At 36.6% G+C, this 20,211-nt stretch overlaps 1 protein-coding gene across 2 annotated transcripts in view; it reads right to left on the bottom strand.

The window, feature by feature from the left end:
- The window catches only part of CRIM1 (cysteine rich transmembrane BMP regulator 1), a 165,338-nt gene continuing 145,127 nt past the window's right edge, over positions 1–20,211 (bottom strand). For both annotated transcript variants that reach the window (XM_052693718.1, XM_052694527.1), the window contains 7 exons: positions 17,836–18,045; positions 12,420–12,635; positions 10,928–11,149; positions 7,776–7,970; positions 6,657–6,779; positions 4,786–4,973; positions 1–2,957 (listed from right to left, as the gene is read on the bottom strand). In XM_052693718.1, the coding sequence (XP_052549678.1) occupies positions 2,781–2,957; positions 4,786–4,973; positions 6,657–6,779; positions 7,776–7,970; positions 10,928–11,149; positions 12,420–12,635; positions 17,836–18,045 (1,331 nt within the window). In that variant the 3' untranslated portion in view covers positions 1–2,780. The remainder of the gene's footprint in view (positions 2,958–4,785; positions 4,974–6,656; positions 6,780–7,775; positions 7,971–10,927; positions 11,150–12,419; positions 12,636–17,835; positions 18,046–20,211) is intronic.

The raw sequence follows: 20,211 nt of genomic DNA, 5'->3' as shown, positions 1-20,211 counted from the left end.
TAGGTTTAAAATTTTTTTTTTATTGTGCTGCCAAGAGCCAAATTACAAGAAACCGCCTTACAGTTAAAAAAGTAAACAAGCAATCTGCTGAACCGCAGTGCACTCCGAGTGCCACATATGCATCTATTTTTCAGAAAATTATATCTGCATTTCTCTTACAAGAGCACAACAGGAACCAAAGTAAAAGAGTGTAATGGATACAGCACATAGGATAAATCATATCTTTAAAATAATAATAATAAAATAATAATAATAAAAAACATTTTACACCATGTCCTATATCCTGCTAATATTTTCAGAATATGGCCTTGATTGTAAAACAAAAGCAAGCATTTACAATTTCTGGATAAAGACTGCTTACTCTTATGCAAGGAATGGATGTCTTGTCTTGACAAAATCTTTGTAGTAAGTGGACAGAAACGTCTCTGTTTCAATATCAGATTAAGTACAAAACACTGGGGAGACCACATTTTTTCTTATTGGTGGTTGGAAATGGAAGTTACATAAGCAGAAAAAATGTTGACCCTTGATGATACACCTATTTTTTGCTTTGATGCAAACAGCTAGAACACCTTTTTGATATTCTAAAACAAACAAAAAAATTGTTAATCTTCAGATTAATAAATTAGGTCATTATAATAATAAATTAGGTTTTTTTTTTCTTTTCAGTTTTTAAAGTTCAGCAACCTCTGACCAAGTATTTACAACAATACTTGAGAGTTCCTTTACAAAAAATACATTTTCTTTTCACATTAAGCATACTGGGTATCTGTGTCTCTTATGACAAGCATTTGTAAAAGAAAAAAGGCAATGCACAAATGGGTAATTAGTATAAAAGTGCCAAGACCTGTTTGGAAAGTTAACATTGTATTATACAGCCAGAGTTATAAATGAGGCAAGCTACAACAAACTTCCAGCTTAATGTGGACAATATTCCAGTAGTTGTTTCAAACAATTGTTTGAAAAAAACAAAACAAAACAAAACAAAAAAAAAGAAATAAAAGAAAGAAAAAAAAAAAAACCAATAGAAAATCCAGGAGCTGATGCTGTTATTCTATGGAGCTGATTAGTGCTGCATGTATATTGTCATCAGTGTCTCTAGCCAATGCATTCATTAAAAAGCCTTTTTAAGGCTAAGCAGGAAAAGAAAAATAAGAAACACCCTGAAATGTAGCAAGTAGCAAGAGCAACGCTTACTGCTATAATCGTGCACGTACTGTACACACGCAAACACAAGAGTGCACACACACACACACGCACACAAACACTTTCAAATCAAATCAAACTGTAGGTAGAATGAGATGCTCTTTTCTCGTCTTTTCTAAACTCACAAGTGATTAAGCACTGATATGGAATGCCTGTTTATCTGTTTTTGCTCTGGGTAAAATCTCTCTCAGATAAAAATACATTCAACAAGAAAAAAAAAATAGAAAAAATATATACTGTATACATAGTATTTTATATATACAGTATATATACGTATAGTGTACATACACATGCATGTATATATACATACGTATACCTACATGCATTTGTATATACATATATATACACAAACATACAAATACTTTTTGTTGTTTTTAGCATAATTATATTTACATAAATATTCCTATAATGCTAAAGTTTAAAGAAGCATGATCTCCTTTTTTTCTGAGCTTCAAAAAAGGTGCTTGAGTAATATACAATTAAAATTAAGCAGCTTCCTAGCATGGAAGTAGTTTCTAAATCTGCATACCAGTAAATAAGAACATCAACAGGAAAAAAAAAAACAACAACAACCTTAAAACAGTCTCTTTTTTACTCTCTTTTAAGCAAGAGCTTTGTCCAACAAAAAAATATTTTTCCTTCTCCTGTATGAACAACCAGAGATTGATATCAAATAACAAAATGAAACCACAACAGACAAACAAACAAACAAAAGCCCCTGGAACTGCGTGGTGTTCTTGACTTTTCCTTCCTTCCTTCAATACTGCTGTCAAAAGATCCAGTGCTCATTTCAGGAATTACTTAGGCCTCAGTCATTTGCTAACTCTGCCAAAGTCTGGCTAATCTAGCCAATCAGCTTTGAAGAAAACAAAAATAAAACAAAAAACAAAAAGCAGCACAAGGTGTAATTTTGTACATCCTTAATAAACCCACCCTTTATTTTCTGCTATAACCTTTTCCTTGCTATTTCATTAACTACTGCAGCTTCTCAACATATAGAAAAATATTTGCAGCTACACCACATCTGTGATGTGACAAATTCTGTTCTATGAGTATATTATTGTAGCAACAGCTGGAAAGAAAACGTCAGACCTTTTTATTTTTTTTTTTTTCACTTGGGGTTAGGATTTGCTGCAACAGATGCAATTTCAGAACAACAAGAAAAGCCACTGTCCTGCTGCTTGGTGGTATCTATTCATTTTCTTCTCCAGCCAAGCATGACCAGCTTTTCTCCTCTGAAACTTCCTTTAACCTCATTGCCTACCCCTAGCCCCTGATTCCCCCTCCCAAAAAACCTCTATAGCTATGTTACAAGCAAATACACCTTAACAAGTTTTAAAACTTTGGTTCTAAGAAAACACTTGGTCAGTTATCTCAAGGAAAAGTGGGAATGCTTTTTCTGGCACATTGCAGGAGTCAGAGCTCATCCCAGTAAGGTCTTAGAGCTGTACATGTAGTCACAAATCCAATACAATCCACTAAGCAAGTGCACGATTCTAGCTTTATTTTAATAGCAGACTTAGTCTCTTTCTCTCTCTCTCTCATTTTTAAATCCTTGGTAAGGGTGCAATTCTTCAAACTGTTTGATAGAAATTATCTGCCTGTAGGTTGTTCTGTTTCTGCATGCTGTAAAATCCGCTGTATCTTGAATCCGGGTCTGCAATTCTTAGCATCCTCTGAGAACTGTCCACCTGGACCATGGTACCTTTCTTGCAGTCCACATATACCAGTTGATTGTTTAGGCAAGATGGCTGTTAAGACAGAAAGAACACCGAATCAGTTAATTTTTTTCTGTATTCAACCCACTGCTAGCAGGTGTTTGTGGTACAAATCCATAAACACAAAAGGAAATCAAATTGGCAATGAAACAGTTTGGACTCTTGCTAAGCTTGGTAAAGGTTTTTGCCAAGCACAATGACAAACCAACAGCCTCTTGCAATCACTATTTTTCATCTTCTCAGTGAAGTTCGGGTATTCTTTTTTCCCAGTTAAACTGTTACCTACTAGTCTTCCACTGTGCAAGGGCTTTGACTTGTTGCCTCAGTGGTGCAGGAGGTTGTTTAATAGCCTCTTTATAGCTGATAATTTTTGAGAACATTTTGTTCTTGGTGACAGTATCACTAGGATAATGGGAGAGATTTCTTTTATTTTTATGTTTATTCAAGCAATTGAAGTTGATTGTCTCCTCCGTTAAATGTGAGATTCTGTTACCTTAAGGAGCAATTCTATGGAAACCAGTTGACTCACAGGTAAGAAAAGAGTTTACAACAAAACAAAGAACAAAAACACAAAAATAAGGCCACATTTTACAACATTAAAGTGTTATTTTATGTGAAAAGAAGCGGGAACCAGCAGTAGTCAAGATCTCCCATTTATTTCCTAGACTAAATTTGAGAATGTATGGCAGAAGTGCAAAATCTAGAGAATTGTGGAAAAACCTGTAACTTCTGACAGAGAAACAAGCAGTATATGTTTTCTTCAACAATGTACCCATCTTCTACTGGATCTGATGTATCATTGTCCTTTAAGTACCCCTTCCTTTAAAGCTCTTCAATAAAATGATCTTGTCCTGTATACTATTATAGCTTAGTACCAATGTATCGATTTTTAGATTAACATCAAATGTATATATTTTTTTCTGCTTTCTCAGCATATTTAAATAACTACAAGCTGCAAAACCTTTCTCCTGCAGCCATCATAGAGAAAGCAGAAAGAAAATCTGATGACATGCAGCTTAAAGGGTATTATAGAAAAGTAGTTCTATTTACTCCTTGGAAAAGTAGTTCCAATCCCCAAACTCCTAAAAACAACTAGAATTGTGGGCATATTTTTGCTCAAAACACTGCATTATTTTATTTCATTAGCATCAGGAAGATAAAAGAGATGAAAAGCTATATAGTAATGGTTTATAATATCAGCAACAACTCTGGAAAAAATGAAAGATATCCTCTAAAATAGTACACTCGAGTATTGAAAGTGCCATTTCATGCGACTGTGTTATCACTGGATAGGCTGAACAACAGTGTTGATATTTCTAGTGTAAATAAAATCTGTAATAAAAGTCTTTATTGGCTTCAAATTCATTAAACTTTTTGAAACCAATCAGTGATTTTATGTTAAAATTGTCCAATATAATGCAGTTATTAGAAAATGTGATGAACATTACTAGTACGTACAGTATCTGATCTTGGACAATACTTTGAAAGTGGATGGAAGTTTAGAAAACAAAACCTTTCTCCCAAGTGATGACTGCAGATGAGAACTGCATACAATTATGTGCACACATATGAAATTGGGAACATTTTTGGATTTTTTTTTGCTGAACTTGATTTCTATCCAGTCCCCACTCATCACTGCATCAAGCAGGACATTGCTGGCATTCATTCAATAATGAAAATAATTATTCAGGAGATTAAATAAACACCACCAGCCTCAAAGGTATAAAAAGGATTCAGGCTTAAATGAAAAAAAAAAAAACGGAGTTCATATGACGAAAATTCAATTGCATCTCACAGAATATTCTAGTCAATTTCAGTTTTCAGAAAGGTGAGAAGCTGGAAATAGGCATGAATATGGCACCTTTGTTGGAGCTTTGTAGCAGGACACTGGAATCCACTGCTTTTTCTGGTTGATGAGCAGAAAGACGATGATTACTAACAGCGCTATCGTGATTGGAATTGTCACCAAGGCAACAGAGCTAACTGATGCATCTTCACTGGGGTGCGGCCCACTTCCACTTCTGTATTCTCCCTGGAGATGATTCATGTCTGCAAGACAAATGTGGGCATTTGACATTAGTAATGATAAATGGGCCCCTATCCATAAGTAACATAAAAGCCTCAGTCACAAACTTTGTCATTTTCATGAATTTGGACTTCTTCTCCTGAAATGTCCCTTTTTTAATATAAATTAGAATAACTGAAAGCTAGCAGTTTGTATAGTGACTATATTAGTCAGAAAAAGGCCATAAAAAAGAGGAAATTGGATGGAATCTAAAGGAGCAATAAGCAACTGTGACAGCTCAGTTGTATTCACTTCGTCTTATATGATTACAACCAAATTACCACTCAGAAAAATAATGCTGCATTTCTGTGCAGCAGAAAACCTGGTAGTCTTACAATAAAAAGGTTTTTTGTTGTTGTTGTTGTTGTTTTTTTATAATAATTTTTAATTTTTTTAAGCTGATAGAGCAGTTCAGTCCTGTCTGTTCTTGCCTGTTGAGAAATTATTACAATACTTGCATCACTCAGCCTGTGAAAACAGCTCACTGGCAGTCTAACAGACTCAGTTTTTCACGTAATTTCAAAGCACGATCATTTTCAATGGCAGTATTCCTACACAGTTTTCAGTGCACATTTAGAGTTTCTCAGCCAGGATAGACACAAGCCAACTCCCAACACCTCTGAAACGTAAAAATGTTGAAATTATAAACAGTGTAACTCTATAGTTTTGTAAAATAGTTATATTTCGGATATCCTTTCTCCTAGCCACCAAGTAGTAGCATGCAATATGCATGCATGATATGATACTTGGATACAGAAAAAAAAAATATACAAATTTTAATAGTCCTTCAATTAGAAGAAGTTAGCAAAGAGTGTGACATACAGTGTTTTCCACTACCCTGCTGGGCAGTGTAGTTTTAAAACTAAAGATGGATTTACACCATTAGGCAATTTTAACGGTCTTGTGTCATTACACCTGAAGTGTTCTGTTCCACAGCCATTTCTCTATGATATATTCAGTGTGGGACTCAAGAATATAGGGTGAGATTCTTTTAAGTGGCGCGCAGAATAGAATAAGGGGCAATGGACAAAGACTATAACAGGAAATTCCATTCAAACATGAGGAAGAACTTCACTGTTAGGGTGATGGAGTGCTGGAACAGGCTGCCCGGAGAGGTTGTGGAGTCTTCTTTTCTGGAGATAGTTAAGACTCATCTGGATACTTTCCTGTGCAACCTACTGTAGGGGACCTGCTTTAGTAGGGGGGTGGACCTGACAATCTCCCTTCCAACCTCTGCAATTCTATGAAGGCATCGTACGTTCTTCTGTTTTTATCTGTACAAGAATGTCAAATGGACCAAATCAAAGTTCATTGATGCCTGTGGCATAATAGCATCCTGCTTTCTAGCTTGTGTATGAAAAAGACACTGCAGAAGCACTCCTCATTGACCAGTTTATCATATTTATAACTGTACAGAACTCTGTCATACCAACAAAGATGTGTCTTCCAAGCTGAAGATGTAATGATAATGAGATCAAATTGCTCAAGTATACTTTAACAGACTGAGTCCCCTTTGCTCAAAACAGTATAATAACAGAATAATATTCTCAGATAACTACCTTTTTCAAAGCATCACACACATGCTACCAGAATTGAAAAAAAACAAGGACATTAAAACATGGGGAACAGTCACAGATCTAACTAGCCCCATTTATATCAGATTTTACCTCTGTGAATGTGGATGATGTCATTTTCACTTGGTGTTGACCAGTTTGGCACTTCTAGTTCAACATCTCCTCGATGATTTGTCTTCTCAATAGGGATGTTAGTAGGTTCAGGTACATACATCTCTGAAAAATGAGATGAATGTCTTTCAAAATTACAAGCGTCTTAATTTTCTGGTGCTGCTCTTAATTCAGCAGATACATCTGGCTATCTGCAATGCTTTCTACTACAAATTTTTATTATTTATTTTGGAATTTTCTCTATTACAGCTATGGGATATGGTTTTAATTTGACATAAAATCTTCAATTTGTGTTAAAAAATTTCCACTGTGTACAAGATTCATGCATGTTGTCATAATCATTATACTAATGTAAAAGGAATGATGTAGTCCTATAAACAACTTTTTGCTTTTTAAAAAACCATTTCAGAATAGATGGCTAAGGCTTGGTTTGTGATGCTAAATATGAAAAATGCCAAGACAGGGCTACATCCTTCTGGCTGGTACATAGCTGACAATTTTTTTTTCCTCTCCTGTAGTTCCCAAAGTAGGAGAATTGAAAGAGATGCTACTGCTGAATTGTCCTGTCAGAAGTAGTTATTAGCTGACTCAGTAAGAAGGAAAAGACCTGCAAAAATATGTCAGGAGTAGCATTAAAAAGCAGTTGCAGTTCTTATGTCCCTTGTGTCCACAGCTAAGACAATTTCATATTACATACATATCAAATTAAAATACATTAGTAATGAAGTATTTGAAAAGTATTGACCTAGAAGGGACAGAAATATTAATTACTGGGCAAATACGCAGAAGTGCAGAACTATTCATTTTCCTACTTCATTAGTTTATTTTCATAACTTTGTATACCAACAGACAGAAGAAGCAAAAAAAAAAAACAAACAAAAAAACCCAGAACAACAATTTTTGAATCTGCAGTTCTTAGAGTAAGTAAAATTCAAACTATATGTTTGCACAGTGTGCCTATCTGGTATTCATTTTCCTGAAGCCTAAATGTCTCCATGACATCATTCAGTATGGACTGACATTCAAAAAACAATTAAAAAAACCTGACTGTCAGTCCTGGAAAAGAGCATTGCAATAACCTAAGTTGTTAAATCACATTACCTGGGCACATGGGACAGCAGCTTCCCTCCACGTTGATGGGTTCAGCACAAGGCAGGGGTGGGCAGCTAACAGTGGAGCAGAGAGTCTGACCCTGCAGGCAGTAACAGTGCGTGCAGCTGTCGATGTCCCAGCGCTCCTCATCTGCGTATGTTTTTCCACTGAAGTGGCAGACCACTTTCTTTGGTACTGTATCTTCTGTTGAACAAAAACAGAGCAGTGTTGGGATGGCCAGTTGCACACAGATCTGATCTTTTCCCAAAATATAACAGTGAAAGAATAACTAAGAAAAAATCCCAGCTATAATTAAAAGACCCTCTCCACATCTGTCAAAGATATTTCAGAAATATAATTTCTGCTTCCTTATGAAGTACGTCACCAACCCAAACTAATGCTTCTCATGCAAGAGGCTAGAAGATGAATGATTGGGTCATGAAGCAGTGATATCAAAAGTACTGTGAAAATGATAAAACAAGAGAAACTTTTTTTTTTTTTTTTGACTGTTTGAGACTCCTAACTCATCCTCCTCCTCTTCTCCTAGTAAATCCTATTTAAATCCTATTTAAGAAGAAAGCCAATCTACAGTTCTAATTACCAAGATTCAAGACAGACAAACTCAGTCTGGAATACTTCAAGACAAGACTAGGAAGGATGCCAAGAAGAAGGAAGCAACTCTTGAGCGACGTAACTGGAACAGTTTTGACTATTTATTATGGCAAAACAGATAATAAGGGGATATGCTTATTCTTTGTAACCACATCAGTGGGATCTCCCATGAAAAGGGTAGCAAGTATGTTTTTTCATGGTCAGTATTATATAAGTTGGAAATTGGCACAATTGTAACCCTCAAAAAAGTGAGGTTAGGTTCCACAACACTTTTTCCAAAGATTGAAAGCTAGAAAACCAACATTTTTTTCACACAGATTTTGACACATTATGCAATAGAGACCTAAATGTGATAAATAAAGTAGGTCTTGGGAAAATACTCAAAACCAGCATTCATTCTCTTTTTAAGCATTTAATACATCTTTATTTTAATGCTGATTCCTACGCAAGTCTTTCAGACTGCCTGTATTATACCTTCGATTTCACTGAGATGAGGATCATGAATTGCTTAACTTAAAATGTTTATTTGCTGCTATAGCATTTTACAGATTATCAAACAAACAAAAAACAGTACACAGCAGAACCTCCAAAAGCCACACACAACCTCATTTTCATCATAGCTTCTCAGTACTCTTTTCTTCTAGAGGCAGAAGTTATTATGAAGAAACATGGTGATGCTGGATTTGCAGATTAAGCAGATGCATGAGACAGCAGAACCAAATTGCAAAGAAACCCACTAAGCTGTTAGAGAAATACTGGTTTAATATCCATACAGATTACATATATAAATATGTCAGCTAGAATTACCTCCCATATATAAATACAAATCCTTAAGTATTTTGGCCATCATTATAGATTTTATTTAGAGACAACATAAATAGATCAATATTATCTACAATAAAAAGGTTTGCAGTCAGCAGACCAGTGTCATGTATCTGGACACAGTAAATTCAAATGCAAAAGAAGACTACTGAGTACTACTGAGAAAATACTAATGAAAGCATCTGAAAAGCTTAAAAGTTCCAGAGGTCCTTGAATTGGGCATCCATGTGTCCATGGATGCAATTTCAAATAGAAGATTTCTATATGAATATGGGATATAGGAAAGTAAGAGTGGGAGGAAAAAGTGGTCAAAAGCTGCAAAAAACATACAATTTCCATTTAAAAATGATTATTTTTGCGTTAAAAGTGTTGAAAAGAGGCAATGAAGACCTGTTTAGGTTAGGATGGCAAGGGACAGAGCAAGAAGCACAGCTGGAGTAGTTCTCTATTTCTTATTCTTAATCCAGAACTAAAGCTGAGCACTCCCTGTTCACCCTGGGCTGACCTACTCCCATAAATGTTACCTTGCCCCACTCAGGACAGCTTCTTCAAGTCTGCAGCCCTGTTGGCTGGATGGCTGGAGAAGTCCTTTAACTTGCTTAGGTTTCATGAGTTTATGTAGAACACAACAAAATTTAATACATATAGTGTTTTTTTTTTTAAGAAAAGTGAACAAAGACAAACTCAGAGTAGCAGTCTTGCACCTTTGAATCTTTAAAGGAAGATCCTGTGCATATCTCCTGCTTGATGTCCATATCTATAAGACTATAAACCCAGCATAAAGATGAAGGCTACCACACCAACAAGCACTCAAGAGTGGAAACAAAGGAGAAGGACAGTGAGAAACCCACATGGAAAAACGCAGTTCAAAAGACAGTGTGCAGCTCTACTTGTCTTTTCTCATATTTCCTCTAACTTCACCAGGAAATCAAACACATCTGGTAAACATATAAAGTCAATGCTGTTTTGTGCATAAGAGTAATCTTCTCACTCATCAAATGGACATCTCTTTATCCTCTCTAATGTAGATGGTTATTTTTCCTAATTAATATCTCTTTGCACAAGAAAGAAAAATATTGAACACAAGGTGAATTTGAGAATTCAGAAAACAAAAAAGCATCCAAGGCCTGCAAGATTTTGAATTTAAATCTGTGCTGACTTGTTAGACATGAACAAGATCTGGATCCAGAAAGAAGTAGAATAAAAGACAGTGCTAAAATCCAGCATCATTTTTGAAATTTCAAACAATGAAGAAGTCTTGTTATAACTACTTGTTACTACTAAACACTTCATCAGCTATTACATAAAAATAGGAAGGAAGAACCTCTACCAAGATGTTCTTCACAGTTCTCAAGAAATAAGCAGAAAATTGAAAAACACAAAGGTTTTATTCTCCATTCTTTGAAATTTCACATGGTTCTCTTTATCATCTGCAGTTGTAATCATTTATCTGCGGTACTGCATATCTTGATACAACATATATGTTATCAGTCAGATCTTCCACTAAATCCTCAAGTCTGTATGAAAATTATATCGTCATATTCCTGCACTTGTACCTTGAAACTAGAGATAATGATCCTCAAAGCTCCCTGAACTGTGTGACTTCAGTTCAACAGAAGGCACAAATGGCTTTTCCCCAAAACAGGAAAACATATTTCAATTTGGAAATAAAACTTTCTCATTCCCAAGGAAGAGGTAGCAAGTATGGACTATTTTTATTTGCTCACCAATGCAGTAAGGACAACACTGTCCCTTTCTCAAAACAGGTCTCTCACAGGATACTGGTGGGCAAGACTCAGAATAACATCTAATTACACCATCCATGCAGATGCAGCTGGTGCAGACGTTAGGCTTCCAGGATTCAGCTGTCAGAAAAATATCTCCTTCATCATTTTTGCAGTAACTAGGCATGCTCACATTGCTTGACAAAGAAGGCTGAAGAGGCTCGTCTGTAAATATAAAAAATTAAGTTAGTTAACTTACAGTAGCTAACTTCTTTGATATTTCTTCTACATAGGGCTCATTCTTGTCATGCTTGCCAGTTCAGTACCTGCAGTTCATAAATCTCATTATATGCTCTAGAATAAAGTTGATGTAAACCTTTACTGAGTTTACTCAAGAAAAACCAACCAACCAACAAACAAAAAGATAGTGAAATCGTGAAATGATCATTGTTAGAAGCAGCCTCTCAGAAAGGGACTCTGAATGTTCTAAATGGAGTGGCATACAGGAATTCATCTTAAATCAGATATATTGAATTTTAAGCCTAAAAGCTGAATCCTAGAATCAGTTCCAGGCCTTCTGTGATGAAAAGTCAAAAGCTATTATGCTGCTATCATCTTCGCCAGTCTTATAGGAGATAATTATAAGCTGTGGAGAAGCAGATGGAGCTTGATCAGGCTTCATCTTGATGCTGATGTGTCAGCTTTGATTCTCAGGCACTCACACAGGGGAGATATTTCTGCAATGAAGCTGTATCTTAACAGACATAGATCCCGAAGTATGAGTGCAGGTACAGAGAACACATAAAAAAGAAAATAAAAAGATTCATAAGGGGACTCAGATCAGGTTCTCAATCTAACTATGCAAAATAGGAGACTAAGCTTCTCACATAGCCAGTGAAGAAGGATGAATTTCTCCAAACATTTATTTATGTGTATTTTGAAGATAAACAAAAAAAATGTTCATGGTTAATAATTGGAAAAATGGTTGTTGGGAGAACAGGCTAACATTTTAGCTTAAAAAAACCTTGCCAGGAAAAATAACAACTCCCAAACCAACAAACACTGCGTAACAAATGGCAAAACCTAGTTTGTTTAAGTAAAGCAAATCCTGTTTCCTTCTTGACACTGTGAGGCAGTCTACTGCTGGGCTGTAACGGCCTGATATTAGCAAGCTGCCTTCAAGTCACTCTCAAATCATATCAAGTGAGGATAAAAACAGCAAATTTTCTTTTGTGACCAAGTCCCAAATATCCAACCCTTACAGTATTAACTTTCCCTCAGAGAAGGTGTCCAAACTTCCACCAGCAGATGAAATAACTATTGCACACAGTCAAATTTTGCAATTGAAATGGGAGGACTGCAGGCTTAAACTCCAAAATGCTAAAGGAAAAAGAGAAAGCAACAACCAATTGTGCACACACTGAAACAACTAGTATTCATAACATAAATTCTAAAATCAAGAAAAGACTGATAAAAACTAGCTGTCAATATATACCTGGGCACTGAGGACAGCAGGAGTCCTGTGTGCGAGTGGGGTTTTGACAAAGAAGAGGAGGACAGACTTCAGTCTCACACAGGACTCGTCCACTGTGGCATGTACACTGTGTGCAAGAATCAATGTTCCATGTTTCTCCTTCTACAAAGTATTCCCCACCAGGAGCATGACAGATTGATGGACTAGTGAGCTCTGGCTTCTGCACAATTATTTCATCTGGAAAAAACAGAATTAGAAGATAAGAAAAATCAACTGTGATTCCAATGATTAAAACATATACTCAACCTTTTATTTCTTGCTGCTATTATAAAAAATATTAGGATTAACAAAACCAGCTATAAATCCACTCTTAAAGAAACTCTTTTTAAACTTTGTGTCACTCTCTTGTATCTCACGGAAAATGTAAAAAAGGTGAAAATGGAACACTTTGGGAACCAATTTGAATAAATGCTGGTGTGAGAATCTTTCTTGTTTTTTGGCTCAAAGCTTGCTTCCTGAGGTTTTTCTTGTGATAGGACTGAATGATTTGTTGAGGAGGCAAGTGATGGATGCTAACCGTGTGACAATCGATATCGCTTTGGGAACATTTGAAAGCCCCTTCTTCCAGAGCTGTTTGCTCTGTAGAAGAGTGGAAGAGAGTGCTCAGGAGTGTTCACTGGTGGAAGATCTGGCCTGTGACTAAAGTGCTCCAGCTTGGTATGGGAGGCTGGGGAATGATGCCATTGTATCCTGTGAAGGCAAGATACAAGTTGGTGCCTCCCTGCTTCCTCTTATCTGCTGGCAAGGCCAGGAAGATAAGAACAAAGGAATTTCCTGCTGAGGTCCCAGAGCCAGAAGCTGCCACTCCAAGGAGAGCTGACTCAACCACCTTGGGTTTGAGCTGTCACTCAAAGGAGAGCTGGCTCGACCACTTTGAAAGCATTGAAAAGGGGCCATCATCGCCATGGTCGTCGTTGTCGTCGTCAATAGAACAACTCTGCCCGATGACCCACAACTACTGAAGATCAAAGACGGAACTATGAACTTCGCTGGATCCATGGTGGTGACTATCTCCCTCTTGCTTCCTATAAAGACTTCTTGCTTCTTCTTTTCTATCTTTTCTTTACCCTCCTTCCTTTCCCCATTACCCTAATTCATGATAGTGTCCGTCCTCCCCTTCCCCATTTCCCTGACTAAGATTTGTAATAAACTGGTCAGACTAACATTTGAACCGTTGCTTCTTAATCTCACGCCAGGTATATAGATAATAAAAGAACCTCCTCTCCCTCCTATAAATTGGAGCGAGACAGCTGGTTAATATACATCAGAGATAACCAAGTATTCTTGGAATTTTGGAAAGAAAGCAAACCAATCTACAACATAGAAATTCCAAGAGACAACTGTCATTTTCTGAAAATATTAAAATAAATGCAATTCCTGAAAGGATGGATAAGCATGTTCACAGTCTGGGATTTGAGAAGATTCAACTGCCTATGATAAAATTCTGATGTGACTTGTGCCTCTAACATTCAATGCCAAACTAAAATCAAAATCTGATAATCTCCATCTGTAGCTCCTAAAAACTTAAAAGCACTTAGCAATGGAAATATGTCACTGAAAGATTGTTTCATAAAGAAAATTTAGAAGTTAAAAAAATAATCTGCATTAATGACTGAAGTAAGAACAGTACCCAAGATGATTCCAGTGAGTACACTTTAATTTTCAGTGACTATCTCACCAAATTAATCTTAGCCCTTTTTCACACAATTAGTTACATTAATCCTACAGCCCTAGCCAAAGACTCAACCAGCCTGGATTAGAAATCCAGGCAGTTAGAGAATGGATCTGAACTCCTACAAGTCTTCCAATCACGAGGACATTCAAATAATGGGGGAGTACCCTTCACCAATGGGTGTTTTAAAAATACAAAAGAGACCTGCCTTGCATTTAGACAGTGTTTAAGCAATTACTATCAGTGAAATTGTGCCATGGACTACACTTGCACAGCCTGGTTAAAAAAGTGCCCACTGCACATAATGGATGAATTTCAAAACAACAACTTTGTGATATTTTCTAATAAATTTACATAGATGACAGGTTGGCATGCTGGTTGCTGTGGACCTGGCATGAGCCAGCAAGCTTGCTCCATGCACTGCATATAGGAATCAAGCTGCCCCACGTAGCATGCTTTATTCAGTTCCACGAGCCATGAGTTTAACCTGTTGCAATGTGAAGCTGCAGGGTTGTCAGTGCATATTGCTCTTTGGCCTCAATTCAACCCAACTGATGTTGGATATTAAGAACGAGCTCCCTCAGAATTCCTGTGCTGTGAAGAGAAGGGATTAAAAAGTGACCCAGGTAATGATTCAGTATCCCTAAACCATTTTCTGTAGGTCCCTCTCTCTTACTTTTGTCATCTGGATAGCCCAAGGCTAACACAGTGCATCTGCTTCTCACCACATTCTTAATAATGCTGATTTGTCTGATGAATTAAGTCTGTGCCCTTTGCTCTGTGGCATCCTCATAGAAGATGCCCAGTTCCATCACTTGCTTTCTCTTCTGCAGAATGACAGGTAGAGCTCAAGAAAGTAGACTCAGGCTGATCTTTTCCTGTTCAGAAAGTACTTTAATATTTTTTCCTTAAGGGAATTAACTAATCTATCAGTGATTAGCTTATGTTACCTTTTTCCCATTGCATACATTTCTAAACAGCAAATAGGATTCAGTAGCATTTTACCACACTTGAAGTGACAGCTAGTCTGCTGCCCTGTCACTGTCTGATTTATTTCAGCTGGAACAATCTATTGCATTTTATGCAAAAAACATCCACAGTCAGGCAAGCTTTGCATTAAGTTCTTTGCAAAGTCACAGCTTATATACTGCTCATAATCATAAATGCCTAACCAGAGAATACTGCTGTATGTACGGCACTGCTTACAGCTCCCTTACCAGTATTGGTATTGATATATTATTGCAATTGAGTTGCTGCAAATGTGCAATTACTAGATTCCTGATGGAGTAACTAGCAAGGCAAGCACGTAATCTTTCTGAGAAGCATGGTTCTGCAAAACACTAGAAGTTAATGGCTTTCTAAATCTTGCAGGAAACCTGGAGCTTTCCTTAAGAACTGGTACAATCCACTTGAATCTCATAATATATAGAAACATGGTTTTGATGAGTGTTTTAGCAAAGTATTTCTTGTTCTGTTGAAAACCAAATGTGAAATTGAGCATAAACAACTTTTTCAGTCTGAAAAGAGATTTCTAAGAGCTGCCACTTCCCTAAAGGAAGTAGGCTAAAAGTGTGATTTAAAACCACATCAGGACTGCTAATTATTTATGTTAGATACGTTTGACTGTCATGCTCATAACCTCACAAACGCAACTGCATTCCTATCTGTAGAAAGCCATGATATTCATTTAACAGCATCAGTGTGGAATCAACACACTGCAAACTAAAATCAGAAGTGCATAGCAAACAAACAGAAAACCCTGGAGAAAGAGAACCCCTCAGAAGGAAATTTGGCTATATTACTCACAGGTAACAAACTGAAAGAAACTAATCTCTGGTTGCCCTAGCACTGTATGCATTTGCACCAAGTATGGCTTTGCTTGCACAGAAGCTAGATGACAAGTACCCTGTAAAGACCAAAGAATGTTAGGCAGAGAAATCTAGGTAGATATCGTATCTCTAGGACCATATCTGGACTCTACCGGGATAACACTGCAATCTGGTGTGGCAAAAATCTTACATACAAACTGATAAAACCAGCCAGATGCTTAATAAAGGGAGAGAAGGAAGCAAGTAAAGGATGGATTCTCAAGTGTGCATAAATAGTGGGAGTAACTTTCTTCATGTTTCCAAGTCAGCTAACAATTTCATTAATGGTTATCATTAATAAGATGCTAAAGGGAAATTGCTCAGCCTCAGTAAGCACTGCTAAATTAGTATTAGGAATAGCTCTGGCTCTGCAAAAAAAAACCTGTGCCAAAAGCAGCACCATGGCACAGGAACCACAGACACTGTGTCCAGTCTCAATAGTGGGAGCAAGTGATATATGCTGAGAGAGGGTGAAAGGCAGATCAACATTTTGCAATCCCATATCCTCTTGAGGACTATGTTTTTCTAATTACAACTGGGTGCAAAATGGATTGGAGATATTCGCTGAAGCAGTCTGAAGAGATCTACTGTCTAGGGCTGCTCAGCCTGGAGGAGAAGGCTCCAGGAGAGACCTGAGAGATGCCTTTCAGTATCTGAAGGGGGGTACAAGAGAGAAAGAGACAGACTGTTTATAGCAGGACAAGGGGAAATGGTTTCAAACTAAAAAAGTGGTGATTTAGATTGCATATGAGGAAGACATTTTTTTACAGTAGGGGTGGTGAGGCACTGACACAGGTTGTCCAGAGAGGTGGTGGATGCCCCACACATGCAGACTTTCAAGGTCAGGCTGGACAGGGCTCTAAACACCTAATTTAGCTGTAGGTGTCCCTGTTCATTGCAGGGGAGTTGAGTTAGATGGCCTATAAGGGTCCCTTCCAATTAAAAAGATAATATGATTCTATGATCTTATGACGTCCTAGAAAGGATACACTCTTTTCAGTCGCTTTTAGAAAGAGGATTTGGCTACATATTTTGTTCCTAAGATCTTCTGTTCTTTTCAAGGGATTTGAAAACATTCATAATTGCTTGAATCATGCAAGTGCTTTCTTACTATTTCATTATTCTTATTATCACCATGCACCTTGTTCCTACTTGTAACATGACTTATGATCAAGTCATAGACAATATAATGCTATTACAAATTAAACTATTCAGCATATAAAATACTGCAGGAATCTATCTGAAGGTGGAGGGAATTACTCATCATCTGTCCATATTCTAAAGTTGTAAAGTTCTTTCATAAATGTTTTCCATTTTATCACTTCTTATTACAATTATATTGGAATGCAGCATTTATTGTACTGGTCTTCTCCCTTAGAGAATTAGAATTATTTTCTACCACTGGTGGTAGTGGAACATTCCTTCGGAACAGAATCATGATGTTCAACTGCCAAAGACATCTCTTTAAAAGCCTACTCCTCTGAGGAGCTGACAGAGAGGTGAATTTTAATAAAATTACACTTTAAAATAAAAAAGATAATGCTTATAACAGCTTATTATATTTGCGATTATTGCTAATATAAACTGGAAACTAAACTGTTTAAGGATTTCAGTCTATCAAAAATTAACGTATTAGGACCTACAACATGCACGTTTCATATACTCAAGTAACCACTTTTCAGATGTTAGATCTCAATGAAAACCAGTCATGATGTTCTATTTGGACATAGAAAGCTTCATTTATATTTATTACAGAATGAGTTTTCATGCATTAGGAAAGACCACACATATGTGAAAACAAGCTCAACTACAAAGAACATACAAAACAGCATGTTACCTGGACATGATGGGCAACACTGCCCTGGATGTATGGTGGGGTTGCCACAATTAGGAACAGGACAGGTGATCAAGGCACACATTTCCCGTCCGTTGTGACAGTAACACTCCCTGCATCCATCGTGCCAACTCTCTTCGTTTTCATGTCGGCGCCCATCCACTGACAGGCAAGAGCCTGTTTTAACTGGAGGCATAAGAGAAGCAGTTGCCTCTGCAAGAAGTCAAAAGAAAATGCAATTTGCTAATAAGCATGTGTTGCTTAGAAAAACATAAATACTGTATGCCTGGCTTGCATTTATTTTTAAAGTATGTAAGAGATCAAGTTATTAATAAATGTATCATTTATATTTAGAAATAAACTTGAGACATATGAAGTAATTATTGGTATACTGGAGGCCATAGTAAGACATAGTAGAATTTATTTCCTTGAAAAATACAATCATTTCTGTTGTGCTTACACTGTCTTTAATCATGCAGTAATGCAGTACTGGCTAAACAATGTAAGGAAATGGTAGAAAACATGAGGCATATTTAAAATTAAACAGAACAGTTTTAGATATTATCTGTAACATGAGTACCAAATATCTGGTAGAATATAAAGGCATTTACAAGAGCTAAGGATGGCTCCATATATACCATTAATTAAAAAAATTCCAAGCACGTTCTAATAGGGCCATACCAGATACTGGAAATATTTCATAAACCACTACCTACAATAAATTACTTGTGTTAGTTATTATAAATGATGCTTGGAAGATGGCTGCTCTGACATTTTTATCCCTCATTCCTGGGTTTTATTGAGATGAAAATACAATTGTTTGGACTGCTGTGTTACTTGCTCTCAGCCAGAACAGGGAGGCTTTTGGCCTAGGGAGGATAAAGACTCATTTGGATCTTAAGGGGTATTTAAGTGCAGAAGGACTCAGCCTCAATAAATTCTCTGTTAATCAGTAGTGAATTTAGATCCTAACAATCCCTCACCAACATCATCATGATGGAGGATTTTGGGTCAGTTTGCCAGTGAACTGACTTGCTTTCAGTGATACATCAACACTTACATATGTAAAGCTGCTGTATTAATATGCTTGTCAATTATTCATTTAAAAAAATAGTGCAGAATGAGAAGAATTGTTAAAATGTGTTTCTAGTTAATTAAAAAAAAATATCACAAACCCATCACAAAACTAACAGCACTCCAGCTGTGGTGGATCTACCAGTGGTGGCCTAGGAATGACAAGCAGATGCTATGAAGTGGGTTTGCTGCACATCATTTGAATAAGAACTCAGTACACAGATATTGCACTACCGTGCTGTTTTGTGACACATAGAAAAAAAAAAGGGAAATGGGTACAATACTTCTAAAAGCAATGCACTGAAGAGAAACAATATGGAAAGGTTGCACACAGTTATTACACATTGAAATCGTAATACCAGATGATATATAGATTCCTTTTTAAATTCTGTCCTACATTAAAATCATTACTGATAAATCGTTATTGATAAATGTTTTAAAATATCTGATGTATTCAGGCATTTTTTTTTTACTAAGACATTCTTATGTCTACTCCTAAATTTGGAAAAGCAAAGCAAGCATGTAAGCAGATATTCAAGATTAACACAAGAGTTTGAAATTGTTTTCATTTTTCAGTTTTTAGACAAATGTTGCACAAAAGGAAGTACTTAGAGCAGAAATCAGGTTCCCAAATACAAAATGAGAATAACTCAATATCCAGAGGTATGGCTGAAAATAAACTGAGAATTACATAGCTTACAAGGAAAATACAAGTCAGGAATGTTACACCACTGCAGAAAAGGCAAGTTCAGCCTAAGGTACGGTATGGAAGCACTGGACATTCAAATGCAGCTCTACAATCTGTACCAGTGGGCATTTTTTTTGCTGCTGCAGAAGTGCAGTATCCAGTTCCAGAACTGTGAATAGGGATCACAAGACCTGGGTTTTGTTCACTTTGAAAATAATACATTTAGGAGTCTCTAATTGCAAACCCTTAAATATTGCCAGAGTTCTAAAGGGAAAGGTGAGAAATTGTTCCCTGAGTCTGCTGAGCTTAAGAAAATAAGTAGATGGTTAAATTCCTAGAAAGGATGATGAAAATACAAGAAAACTCTTAAAGTGTCTCATATTGGTAACCACATGAAAACATAAGTTAGAGAGTAGAATTTTTTTGTCTTTTTCTTTTTCTTTTTCTTTTTTTTTGAGATTGGAGGTTCTTAAGAAGTGAAATCATAGACAAAAATCTGTTGAGGATTATCCAGATACACTTGGCATTATGTGAAGGTAGAGAAATGGACTCGTCTTTTTTTGGAGGATTATCTGATCTCTGTATTTCTACGGTTCTACTTGTATTTACTCCAGCAT

The sequence above is a fragment of the Tympanuchus pallidicinctus genome, unplaced genomic scaffold (genome assembly GCF_026119805.1).
Source record: "Tympanuchus pallidicinctus isolate F22 unplaced genomic scaffold, pur_lepc_1.0 scaffold1, whole genome shotgun sequence".
Lineage (NCBI taxonomy): Eukaryota > Metazoa > Chordata > Aves > Galliformes > Phasianidae > Tympanuchus > Tympanuchus pallidicinctus.
Note: the sequence above shows the minus strand (reverse complement) of the source record. Positions and strands in the feature narration are given on the sequence as shown.